At 55.8% G+C, this 13,465-nt stretch overlaps 1 protein-coding gene across 1 annotated transcript in view; it reads left to right on the top strand.

Moving 5' to 3' along the window:
• ASPG (asparaginase) overlaps window positions 1-13,465 on the top strand; it is a 37,709-nt gene that overhangs the window by 206 nt on the left and 24,038 nt on the right. The window contains exon 2 of the mRNA XM_077776532.1: window positions 1,236-1,361. Coding sequence (XP_077632658.1) covers window positions 1,236-1,361 — 126 coding nt within the window. The remainder of the gene's footprint in view (window positions 1-1,235; window positions 1,362-13,465) is intronic.

Raw genomic sequence — 13,465 nt, 5'->3', positions numbered from 1 at the left:
CGCCCCCCCCCCCCCCCCCTCCACCAGGAGCTCTCCCCTCCCTCTGCACAACCCTACCCCCAAAGGCGTTCTGTCCACGGTGGGGCAGTCCACAGATCTCTGGACAGAGTGGAGTATCTCTTTTGCTGTGAGGCCATTTGTTGGTGTGCCAGAATGAAGTAGTTCATTTATGCTGCAGTCATTTTGGGATTGCTTTTTAGGGGTTACAGTTAAATGACCCAGCCCCTGAATAAGTGCTGAGTTTCTTAAGAGCAGAGTTTCCACATTGTATTATGGGTCTCTTGAGGGTCAAATCTGTTTTGTTCATTTCTGGATCTGAACTACCTGACACCGAGCGGTATTCAAATGCAGTTTGAATAGAACCCACAAAGCTTGGGGACGGAATTATTGCTTCGAGTGTCAGGAGAGGAGAGACACCCAGGGAAGGACAGGGAGCTGGGGGGGGATCCTCCATACCCCAGGCTCTCTGACCCGGATGGCCTGTGGCTCTGACCCGGGTGCCTCTCTGTATTGCCCTCAGGGCAGGTGGGAAGCCGCCTTCTCTGTCACAGGGCTCATGGACGTGCAGAGAGCTATACTGAGGTTTAAGAGTGCTTGTTAAGTGTAGGGTGGATTACAGAGTCACAGCGGTTCATAGTGAAGTGCAGAAATAAATCATTATCAGAAATAATTTTAGAAAAATATTTCCAAGCAGTTGAGTACCTACTTGTCCCAGGTCCAGGGTGCTAGAGATAGAATAGAAGTAAGGGAGGCTTTCTGCCTAGAGGAACCCTCGCCTGGAGTGCCGTGCTCACTTCTCGTGTGTCCTCCGACTCGCCAGTGTCCTTGGGAGCCCTGACTGGGCATCACCTGGGGGAGACGCTGGCGGGAAGTCCAGAGGGGACCTTTGTATCCTAGGAGCATGTCCAGAGACCCCTCCCCACCAGGCCAGGTCTCTCATGCGATTAGAGGTGTCAGGAAGGGAAGGTGTCCTGGGTGTGGGGGGAGAGCATGGAGGAGTGAGACTCCAGGCAGAGGCTTGCTTCCCAGACAGTGTCTTCCGGGCCAGGATCCCACCAGTGCCTCTCTGACTCCCTCCCTCTGCATTTGGGACCCTTTCTTTTCTTTCTGGTGCGGGGGGTGGGGGCAGCCAGCTGCCTGTCCCCGGAACGGGGCCCGTCCCCGGGAGGAAGCCCATCCTGGGAGGGGGCCTGTCCCCGGGAGGAGTCCAGCCTGAGCTTGCTGCGCCCCCGCAGAGACACTATGGGCAGTACCACGGCTTCGTGGTCATCCACGGCACCGACACCATGGCCTTCGCGGCCTCCGTGCTCTCCTTCGTGCTGGAGAACCTGCAGAAAACCGTCATCCTTACTGGCGCCCAGGTAATGTCCCAGGCTGGGTGGGCATGGGGGCCTTCCTGAGGGCACAGGGGGAGTTGGAATTGGCTGGGCTGCAACCGTCTCTTCTTGGCTGGGCTGCGACCATCTCATTGGCTTCGCTGGGCTGTTGCGGGGGGAGCGGGGGGGAGGAGGAAACCTTCCTTTCCCTGCTGGGATACTCCTAGGTAGCGCCGTGTGCAAGTTGTGGCCCTGCTGTTGGGTCTGCGGTGGGCATTGAGTGCTGGGGTGTGAGGTCCCCGCCCGCCTCCCAGCTCTATTCTAACTCCCCTCTAGATGAGGTTCTTTAGTCCATCCCAGGGACCAGACTGGCAGAGCAGGCCGCGGGGCAGGAGGGAGGGGATGCCTCCGTGGGCGGAGGCAAGCAGGGACCTGGCCTGAATTCAGTCTGTGGAGCTGGGAAAGGAAGAGTGAATTTTCAAAACCCTGGGGGAGTCCAACATAAATGCAGTAGGAAAACTGGATGCCTCCATTCGGTGAGTGCTGAAGAAGCCCTTCAGGAGATTCAGCATCCGTTCCTAAATTCAGGGAAATCCGTGCAGTAGAACAGAAGCAGAGGAGCACGGATCGCTCCATAGCCTTAAAGTGTCTTGTCAAAACAGTGGAGACCCTCACCGCCAATTATAAATATACAGAATAAGAAAAGGATATCACACTACTTAGTACACTCATTTAAAAGATCAGAAGCATTAAGAATTAAAGTGTTTTATCTCTTCACAAAAAGCTTGTCAATAGCAATGCGCACCTTTTCCACTGTATGACTTAGGATGTGCCACGAGCATCTTTTCTGGACCTTTGTCAATTGTCACCACCCCTTCCGTGTGGGGATCAGCTTCCAGCGCTGCCTTTGCACTTGGAGCAATGTGAAGCGTGACCAAGGGCTCTGTCAGCATGGGGTCTTGGCCGGTGTCACTTCCTGGGGACATCATCCTTCTCATCTAGTGGGCCTCACCGGGCCCCTCTGCCTGCCCGTGTCCATGCACCCTCTGCAGCTCTTTCTTCTGGACCCGTCGCTGCTGCATCCGAATTAGCCCTCCAGTGTGACCACTTCCTGTTCCTGCTGCTTTCTCACCTCTTGATCGACTCCCTGCTTCGGTGACGTGCTTTTGTAAAATACCAAGTGTGTCCGTCACGGAAGGCGGCACACCTCCCCACTTGGCTGTTGTGTGGGCGCTGAGTGACATGCAGTGACTGGTCACCCATAGGCTTTGGAAGAAGCACCAGCTGGTTACTGATCATGAGGCGTGACTGTTATTTATGTAGCAATTTGCTGGCTGGTAAGCTCACAGCAGTCTAACTGGCGCACTGGCTCAGTTAATACACAAGGTCACCGAAACTTGAACTGTGTTGTTGGGGGACTAGTTTTACTAAAAGTAACCAAAAATCAATAGTAAACATTCTCTTAAATAGCAAAACATTAAAACCATGTCATTTAAAATTAGGACTGTCCACTATCGCTACTATTCAAAATGATTTGAAGGTTCTAGCAAAGATAGCAAGACTCCAGAAGGAGAAAATAAGTGATATAATGTTAGACAACAGGCAAAGCTCTCTTTGCTGATAGGATGTGTTGGGTCCCTCAGACCCCCTGCAGGTCTGGTCATTCACTACAAGGACTTGCTGTAGAGTTGTCCTCACAGCCGACATTTAGCATAGCGGAAGGGCACAGAGTAAAATCAGCACAAGGAACAGGCCCGTGGGGCGAAGTGCAGAGAAAAACAGGTGCAGACTTCCCGACGACCTCTCCCGCCAAAGCCACAGCGAGTGTTTGGGTTGTCACAGCGCCTGTGAAGTGGCATCTACCAGGAAGCTCATCAGGGCCCCCATGGCCCGGGGTTTTGTTGCAGGCGGCTCACAGGAACCCTCTGCCTCGCATGTGCCAACACTCCAGATGCCCAGTTTGGCATAAACCACACTGTTTATATAAACAGGCACAGGGAGCTGGGATGAGGCTCCTGGGTACAAGCCGAACATGCAGAAGTCCTTGGCTTTCTCCACTATCGCAGTAAGAACCTATCAGACACTTTGTGTATGTGGTGAAGAAAAAACGCATTTCAGAATAAAGGTGTAGGACCCATATGAAGAAAACAGATCGTTTGGAAATCTGAACATACATGAAGGCGTTCTTGGGAAGATTTTACGTCATAAAAAATATTGAGTTAATATGCAAATGTAATACAATTCCAGTTCAAATCCCAAGGAAACATCTTTTTGGAACTGGATAGAAAAATCTTAAAATTTATATGGATGAATAAATGCCCAAGAACAGAATGTCACCGTAGATGTAGGAGAACACTCATTAATCGATTGAGTGAGTGAGTGAGTGATTTAGTTTATTGAGAGCAGGGGAGAAGGGCAAAGAGAAAATCCCAAAGCAAGCTCCATGCTCAGTGCAGAGCTGGATCAAGGCTCAATACCATGATTTGGGATCATGACCTGAGCTAAAGTCAAGAGTTGGATACTCACCCATCTGAGCCACCCAGGTGCCCCAAGGGGGAACCCTCATTACCTACCAGATTGCAAGAACAGAAGCTATTTGAGAAAATATCAATATATAAGTATTAAAAAAAATTATATGGCAAAAATACTATAACATTGGCAACCAATGGATAGATTGTAAAAATATTTATGATGTAGATGACAAAGGGTTAATAGATACTATAAAGAAACCTTTAAAGAAATCATCAAGGAACCACAACCACATGGAAAAACAGGACAATTACATGAATAGAATGTCCATAGAAGAGCAAGTCCTAATGGCCAAGAAACGTGGAAATGCCCAGATTTGGCAGTAGGAAGGAGCTAGAAATCAGTGAGCTCTAGGTCCACAGACAGGCTGGCAAGATTTTCAGAAGAGTTGTATCATTTGTTGTTGATGGAGAGGTGGAAGGAAAAACCACTCACCGTGCTGGTAAAATATGAAGTGTTTTAGCCTCTTCAGGAATCAGTCTGGCCATACGTGTGAGAATGAAACACAGCCTCCCCGTTGCCTGCGCCTGTCAGGACGGCATTAGTGAATGCCCACCAGTGGGGCACATTAACGATCGCGGCCAACACCTGGGGGCGGGGGTGCAGCCGTGAGGAGAATGATGCGGGAGTTAGCTGCTATCCTGAAGGGGTTTCTAGGAGGCATGGCCAGTGGGGAAGGAAAGAGGCAGACGTGTGCATAATACCTCGTTTACACGACCAGGAATCCAGGACTCCGTGCATATGTGTGTGCGTGTGCACGTCTGGGTGAGCGTGGGAGCCCAGACAGACACGTGGAGGGTACATTCTAGATAACGACCATCATCCGATGGGAGGTGTGCTGTGGGCCCTTTTGGGTTCCTTCCTGCTGCCTTCCTGAAACACAGGCCTGACGCCGGGGCTACAGCAACCTTCAGACTGAGGGCACCGTGATGGCAGAAGCCGCCACCGTGGCAGGACCCGGCTTCCTGTCAGCCGTGGAGCCACCGCACTGGGCTGCCTACCTCAGGCTTCTTTTATGTCCGAGAGAGTAGCCTTTTTTAAAAGTTTATTTATTTATTTTGAGAGAGAGAGCATGCATGAGTCGGGGAGGGGCAGAGGAAAGGGAGAGAGAGAGAAACCCAAGCAGGCTCCATGCTGTGAGCACCAAGCCCAACGCAGGGCTCAATCCCACGTCCCTGGGTTCGTGACCTGAGCTGAAATCAAGAGTCAGAGACTAACCAACTGAGCCACGCACGTGCCCTAAGAAATTAGCTTTTTAAAGCTTCTGTTATTTTGGTTTGTGTCACGAGGCAAACAGAATTCCTGTTGGATACAGTATGTGCTTTAAAAAAAAAAAAAAAACCCTTCAAAGGTAAAAGGAGGCACAGCAAAGTGCTAAGTTGCAGGAGTATTGAAGGTCCTGGATATATCCTAGACGGCTCCTAGACCCACGTGACCAGGAATACCTGCGTCCAGCCTGTTCAGACCTGCCCGGAACGGGTTAAGTCTTGACTGCCTGCTCCCCACTCTGAAGAGTCCAGAATTCCTTCTATCATCAGAATTCAAGGAGGTGAGTATGATTACGCATCTTCTCTGCCGTGGAGCTCCACCTTTGCTTTAAGGAGTATGAAAGACACAGCTGACCCAGCCCCTCACAGTTAAGGCTCCCTAGGAAACTGGGGCGCCCCAGCAGAGAGAAGAATTACAGAGACCGCGTGGGGACGTGGTGCAGAGAACAGTGCCTTGCTTTTGTGCGGGTTTGCTTTTGTATTGGAATAATTACTTCCGAACATTAACTTGAAAAGAATTTTTTTTAAGCAAAAAAAGAAAACTGTCAATGTAACCTCAGAGAAGGGGCATACTGTCGAAAGACAATAGGCCAGGGCTAGTGGGATGTAAGATTAGGCTGTGCTTTTGAAGGCCTGTAATTAGAAAGGGGCGTGTCACCTCGTATGTCACGTTTCCTTGCTTACGTTGTGTTTGGTGACCTTGATGGCAGCTAGGGTTTTAAGGAAAGCCAGTCAGGTGGAGCGAGCTGGTGTCCCTCCGGAGGATGGAGAGCCAGCGGGCTCAGCACTGCCCTCTGGCCGCAGCTCTGGGTCTTCGCAGGCACGCCTTGAACCACCTCCAAATAAATCCCAGCTTGCAAAGAACAGTAGTAGTAGGTTTGCCCCATAAATGATAGAAAACAGAGCTGGAAACACTGACGAGGACTTATAACAAAACAACTCCTTCCCGCATTTTTAGAAGCACGTGCATAAGCCATTTGGAGGGATGGATAGGTTTGCGGCTTGGGTATTAAGTTTGGGTCGATGATGAAATTGCTTGATCAGAGGCAGGGCCAGGTAAGCGGGTAAGCCGTGGTACCCCCGGCCTTTCCACGGCTTCTCCTCTGCAGGTTCTGTTTTCCCAGTTACGACTGCGGTGTGCAGCACACGGGAGGCGTGGCTCTGCCACACACAGCAGCCACCGCCTTGGGCCTTCTGGCCGTGGTCGTGTCCCGGCTGCCGTGAAGGGGGAGGCGCGCACGCCTGTGCCGGCTGCTTCTGCTCGGCGCTCCGCTTCGGAGGTTCCTTCCACTGTCCCCGGTGTGAGCTCGCCTGTGTCCTAATCCACCCTATGGGGGGTCTGTGGCCTGTCGCCGGGTTGGGCCCATGATGACCAAGGCCGCCCGAGTAAGTCCTTACAGGCACGTGTTTTCCTTTCCCTTGTTTACCCCTCGCATAGATACCTAGCAGTGGTGGTGGCCTCTGTCAGCCCCCGACTCACCTGCTCTGCTGTCCTTGGTCACACCGGAGCCGCCTGCCCACTTCCCCAGCCCGCAGCCTTACACCTTGCTGGTGGGGGGCACGGAGGGCACAGAGAGGGGGCCCCCTCCCGCCCCTGGTGCTTTTGCANNNGGGCCCCCCCCCCCCCCCCCCCAGAGGCCTGACCCTCAGCCTGGGGTGGCAGGGGCGGGGGCGGGGGGCTCCGTGGCTGTTCCTGGCCAGGTGCCCTCCGCGCGCGTTCTGAAGTCTGTCGCCGCCTCAGCAGATCACTCCTCGCTGCTGCGCTGTAGCTGTGTCTTCCTTCGTGAGCGGGCGGGGCCTGTGCACGGGGGTAGAGGGGGTTCTGTCATGGGGCCGCGGGGCTCTTTGTCCCTCCCACGCGGCTCCTTTGCTGCGGTCCTTTGTCAGAGAGATGTCTCCCGAGCGTTCTCTCCCAGCCTGTCCTGCCCGGTCACGTTACTGAGGTGAATCACATGCAGATGTGCCCTTGTGACCACGTGTCGGCGTTAAGCGCGTTCGCCCTGTTGTGACACAGGTCAGATCCCTGTCGTTGTGCAAATCAGACACCCCTGCCCGTCCCCTGCGCGCCTTTCTGTTCCTGTCATTGTGACGACTCTAGTCCGTCAGACGGTCCCGCGGGCTGCGTCTCTTGTCTGTGACCGCTTGATTTCGCTTGGCCCGCTGTCCGCAAGGTCCGTCCGGGTCGGAGCAGGGCTCAGGGTGCTTCCCGTGGGAGGCTGAGCGCCGTCCTGTGGCGCCGATGGACTGCGGCGTGTTTGTCCCTCATCCGTCGGGAGCTCTGGGCTCTTCCGACTCTTGGCTGCCGTGGATGGTGCTGCCCTGAGCACGAGGTGTGGGCAGACAGCTCTTCAAGTCGCTGCTTTTAGGTCTTGTGGACAATTAGCTAGAACTGGGATTTCGGGCCACGTGGTAACTCTGTTTTCAGTTACTTTGAGGAGCCTCCGTAGTTTTCTACCATGACCGCACCGTCTCATAATCCCACCACGTCCTCGCCAACATTGCAGTTTTTCCGCTTGTTTGTTTTTAATAGTTACCATTTTAATGGGTGTGAGGTGGTGTCTCATTGTGGTTTTGATTTTTTGATTTGTATTTCTCTGATGATGGGTGATGGGGGGCATCTTAGCATATGTTTCCTGGCTGGCTGTGTATAATCTTTGGAGAAATGTCCATTCAAGTTCTTTGCCAATTAGCTTTTTTAAAAAAATTATTTGATTTTTTTTTTAATGTTCATTTATTTTTGAGAGAGAGACAGAGAGGAGCAGAGAGAGAGAGGGAGACGCAGAATCCGAAGCAGCTCCAGGATCCGAGCTGTCAGCACAGAGCCTGTCGTGGGGCTCAAACTCAGGAACTGAGAGATCATGAGCTGAGCCGAAGTCGGATGCCCAACCGACTGAGCCACCCAGGCGCCCTGACTTATTTGATTTTTTTTTGTTGTTGAGTTGTAGGAATTATTTTTATACATTCTGGATATTAACCTCATGTCAGATAAGTGATTTGCAAGAGTATTTTCAGAGTATTTTCTCTGATTCTATAGATTGCTTTTTTTACTCTGTTGATAGTGCCCTTTGATGCACAAAAGGTTTTTTTTCAAAGTTTTATTTATTTTTGAGAGAGCATAAGAGGGGGACAGGCAGAGAGAGGGGAACAAAGGCTCTGAAGCGGGCTCTAAGCTGACGGCCACGAGCCCCGTGTGAGACTTGAACTCACAAACTGTGAGATCATGACCTGAGCCGAAATTGGATGCCCAGTGGTTTGAGCCACCCAGGCTCCCCTTGCACAAAAGGTTTTAAGTTTGATGTCACCTGGCTTGTCTTTTGTTCCCTGTGCTTTGGCGTCATCTCCAGGAAATCGCTGCCAAGTCCAATGTCAAGAGCCTCCTCCCTGAGTTTGCTTCTGGTTTTGTTGTTTCAGGTCTTATGTTGGGGTCTTAATCCATTTTGAGTTTTCCTATGTGGTCTATTCATTGTTTAACAATTTTTTTTCATTTTTTAAAATGTCTTTATTTTTGAGAAAGAGAGAGAGCATCCAAGTAGGGGAGGGTCAGAGAGAGAGGGAAACAGAATCTGAAGCAGCTCCAGGCTCTTGAGCTGTCAGCACAGAGCCCGATGCGGGGCTCGAACTCATGAACCGTGAGATCATGACCTGAGCCGAAGTCGGACGCTCAGCTGACTGGGCCAGCCAGGCGCCCCTTTAACAATGCCTTTGATGACTAGTAGTTTGGGATTCTGATGAAGTTTATTTCATCAATTTAAAACTTTTACGGTTCACGCCTTGAGTTTCCTAACTGTGAAGTCTGCCTGAGCCCAGCTCACAAATCCTTCAGGGTTCTGTCCTCTAAATTTTATACTCTGCGCGTTTGTATTTGGCTTGGGGCCCATCTCAGCTTGGCCTCTGTGTGTGGCGAGATGAGGGTGGAGCTTATTTGTTCCTTGTGAACATGTGGTTCGATGGTGGAAGACTTCCCTGTCCCGCTGGTGGGTACGGGCGTGTGGCTCTGCCGGCCCCCGGGAACGACACCCGTGCCCCTCCCGCAGTGGGCGGGTCCTCTCTGGGGATACTTGTGGCAGAAAAAGCACCGCCCCACCCACGGTCTCACCACGCTCCTGACAGTGTGCGTCCAGTGACTGATCCACACGGGGCTCAAAGGCACATTTCCTCTGACTCCAGTGGCTCTGAGGTCATCTCAGAGGCCCCGGGGCTGGCTGAGGTCTGGGAGCGGACCGCAGGCCCACCGGCCCCCCCAGGAGCCCTTCCTAATAGACGCCGGCACACGGCCCCTCCTCGGTCGCTGGGTGGGCCACCTGGGCTGTCTAGGCGTCGCATGGCAACGCGCTGGCGCATGAGGCTCTGGGTCTGCTCTGGTCCTGTCCCTGCTTGAGGGCCACGCCACGCCACCCAGCCACGCCGCCATGCCATGCCACCAGCCACACCACCCTGCCACGCCGCCCAGCTGGGGACCCGCCTCCCACTGAGCGTGCAGACCACAGGCAGCACACAGCCACCGCAGGGGCTTGACTCTCAGGGTGGGGTGGAGGGAAGTCGGCTCAGCGTTCTCCAAGCCCTTGTCGCATGCACGTTGCCTTCTGGGTGCACAGGTGTGGGTGTCATCTGGTGCTGACGTGCTCCGTGGGCTCGGCCTGGGCATTTTGTGCAGCGGAACATGGCTGGGGTGCAGGACACGCATGCCTGAAATGTAAAAGTGACCCCGACACGCTGAGTTAGTTGAGGGGCCGTCTTCACCAAGGACAAAGAAATGGAAGGCGTACAGGTGCTGAGGCCGCCTTGGGATCCTGCAGCGCCCCCGGCCCCGCCCCCCCGGCCTGTACCCCCACTGTCCAGAGGCCTGCGGGCGGGCGGCTCGTTGCCACCCTCTGTGTAAGCTCAGCAGAGGTGCAGCTGGTAGCCTGAGGCGGAACTTGCACCAGACTCCCTCTCCCCTCCTCACCGCTGCCCTACATGGCTGAGGCAGTGGCCCGAGGTCACCGCACGGTGGGCACGGGCAGAGGCCCCTTCCCCAGTTGCTGGGTCTGGGGGCCCCTCCTCCCGGCATCCGCTCCCGGCATCCGATCTGAGTTAGGGGCTCAGATCGGACCTTTGTCCGCAGGACTGGCCCGTGGGTCCCTGGGAACTTCTGTTCCCTGCTCTGCCCCAGGCTTCCTGTCAGACCGCTGGTCTCGCTTTCCAGCCCAGCCACTCAAAGGGGCCCCTGGGCCTGGCCTGGGCCAGCTGCGTCCACAGCGTCCACACAGCGTCCACACAGCATCCACGGGCCCCATGTGCTGCCCACAGCCGTGCACCCTCACTGGGCCCACGGGAAGGTCCAGGTGTGCCTCCGTGCAGGGAACCAGTACTAAAGCAGGGTTTGCAAGGTGCTTGTGATGGCCCGGCCCCTGGTCAGCCCCACGCAGGTCTGTGCAGGTCCATCTGTGTGGAGGGGCAAAGGGGCCGGGCCTCCGGCATCCACGGCACTTGGCTGTCAGAGCTTCGGGGACTGTGGGCCTGTGTCTCCTGGAGGGCGCGGGGGGTGGGGTTCCTGCCCATGGCCAGCTCCCATCTGTAGGCCTATGTGGTGGCAGCTGGTGTGCCGTGGACGAGTGCCCAATGTGCCTTCTGGGCACGTGGCCGCTGTTCACAGAACCTTCGCTTCTCTGGAGCCGCTGTGACCGCGGATGCCCTGGCAACGAGGTGCAGGTGATGCCCGGGGAGCAAGAGCCTGCGCCTGAGCATGGCTCAATGACATAGCCTGAGTGTGTGGGGTTCCCCGGAACCCCCGCTTGGCTTGTTACCCAAGCGTGGCCACTGGGGTCCTGCCCACAGCCCTCTCTCGGCCTCTCCCACACACAGGATGAGCACGAGTGGGTGTTTCTGTTCCCAAAACTGTATTTCCAGAAACGGGTGGAGTCACAGGTGGCCCCTGGGCTGGACCTTGGGTTCTGCAGTTGGGATTTGCATCCAAATTCCCTGGAGGGTGCGTAGAGCATGGACCCCAGGGCCCCCGTGTTTTGGGTCAGGAGGAGGTCTGGGGAAGGGCCCGGGGGGTTGCGTGTCCCACAGGCTTGTGTCGCCACATGTGTGGTGGCTAGACCGGGGCTGCGCTTTGAAAACCGAGCTCTAGAAGGTGAGTGTGAGTGGGTGGAGCGGATGGGGGTGGGAGCACCGGGGAGCCTTGGGTCCCGCTCTGGGAGGGGCTCTGACCCGAGCACCCCTTCCCTGCATGGGCAGCGTGGCGCCAGCGAGGGTGTGGATGGGAGACCCCTGGCGCCTGAGAAACAGGGTTCCTTTGAACCGTTTGAGAAATAGATCCAGGAGGAGGAGACGGGTGGGGGTGGGGGTCCTGGAACAGCTTCCCCCCGCCCAGGGAGAGGGCCACAGACACCGTCCCCTAAACACAGAGCCAGGGAGCCCAGAGCCTATGGGAGAAGCAGTTCACCTCTGGTGGGGCATTTGTCCCCTCTGCCCCACGGTGGGGGCCAGGTTGCCCAGAACCTCCGTCTTGCTCAGGGCACAGTCAGCCCTTGAGCCTCCTCCCTCCGCCTCGCAGTGAAGCCCCGGGCCTTGGCATCCGGACCCCTCACCTTCTCTCCCAGCTCTCTGGCTTCTCCCCTTCCCCAGGCCTCCACAGCCAGAAAACCAGGCTCAGATCAGGCCCCAGGGCCCCTGCTTGGCTCCTAGGCAGCCTCACCATGGCCTTAAAGATCATCCCTGTGTTGATGACTCCAGAGGTACAGCTCTCACTTCTCCTGGGCTGTCCCGCTGCTACATCGCACATAAGGCCCCCAGCACACCCCGTCCCTCCTGGCCCCAAGCCCCTCCCCCCCCCCCCACCCAGAGTTTCCCTAAGTGCTCAGAAACTCGGTCCCCAAGCAGCATGAAGTTCTGGCCAAACCTTGAGGTGTCCCTTACTCTGGTCTTTACCTCACATCCAGGCTCCAAACATGTGCCCACTATGGCCGCCTCTCACCCCAGCTTCTGGCTCCTGACCCCACTGGTCTGCCTCTCTCCACTCAGCAGAGTTTAAGACCGACCAGCCCAGCCTGGGGGCGGGGGGAGCAGGTGCTGATGGTCACATCTGGGTTTATATCCAAAGTGGGGCCAGGTCCCCAGGGCCTGGGGAGGCATACCAGGCCCTTACGCCCATAGGCAGAGATGGTTAACGAGACAGCCGTGGGGACATTGGGAGCTATAGCAGAAATGCAATCGAGCAGAACAGGAAAGGAGTGTGGCAGAGCGGCCGGGTGGCCTGGGGCCCGGCACCCCGTGGTCCCTGCACAGGACCAGCCCCACACCCCGGAAGGGGAGGTCTGCCCAGGCTCCAAACTCTGTTTCCTGGGTGCTGGCGGTGGGTGGTCAGGCGGTGGCTTCCCCAAAGGATGAGTGAACGGTGGCCCCTGCAGACAGAGCAGCGCACTTACCCCAAAACGGGGGGCCGGGTGGGTGTCCAGACCCGCTCGAAGAGGAGCCTGAGAGCAGACACACAGAACTCCCGCAGGAATGTGCAAATGGAGGCAAAACCAGCGGTTTTGGCTGGGGGGGAGGGACGGGGGGAGCCTGGACTGTGTTCCTCCCAGATTCACATGGCAAAGCCTGACCCTCAGCCCCTCAGAACCTGACTGTATTTGGAGACAGGCCTTTACAGAGAATATGGAGTTGAGGCCGTTAGGCGGGTCCTGATTCAGCATGACGGTGTCTTCCTAAGAAGAGATGTCGACACATGCGGCAGGCGGGGGGCGCCCCCCCCCCCCCAGCAGAGGCCTCAGGAAACCCTGACCCACGCCTTGACCCTGGACTTCAGCCTCCCTGACGGTGAGGAGTGGGTTTGTGCTGTTGAAGCCTCCAGCCCAAGCAGACGACAGAGTTCACTTGCTGGGGCTTAGACACGAATTACTTTTGCATTGTTGGAAGTTATCAAAGTAGCTCCTCTGGAGTGGAAATCAGACAATGCAAGGGCTCCTTGCGGAGACAATGCAGTTTTCCCCCATGGGAGGNCCTGGCGGGGGAGGGGTGGGGAGGGGAGCCCCGGCAGTCAGGGTATCCGCCGTGATCCTGTGGTCGCCTGCCCGCCCGCCCTGGCCTCCAGAGCTGCCGAGGCCGGAGGGTGTGGGCCCTAGCCCTGGACGGGTCCCCTCCAGCCCTGCTCCCAGACGTGAGTGAGGGGGCTGCGTCTCTGCCTGCCCACCCCCCCCAGGAGTGGACACCGAGGGTGTGGCCTGCAGGGCTATGGTTTTGCTGGACACCGGGGTTTGTGGGAGCTGCCTGGAAGGGGAGGGCGCCCCCCCACGCTGCGGGGAGTCCCCTAGGCCAACTGTAGGGCACGTGGCTTGTGTGTCAGGTCACAGCCACTCCAGAACCCAG

Source organism: Crocuta crocuta, unplaced genomic scaffold (assembly GCF_008692635.1).
Source record: "Crocuta crocuta isolate KB4526 unplaced genomic scaffold, BGI_CrCroc_1.0 scaffold8, whole genome shotgun sequence".
In the NCBI taxonomy this organism is placed as follows: domain Eukaryota; kingdom Metazoa; phylum Chordata; class Mammalia; order Carnivora; family Hyaenidae; genus Crocuta; species Crocuta crocuta.
This window is presented reverse-complemented; position numbering and strand designations above follow the sequence as displayed.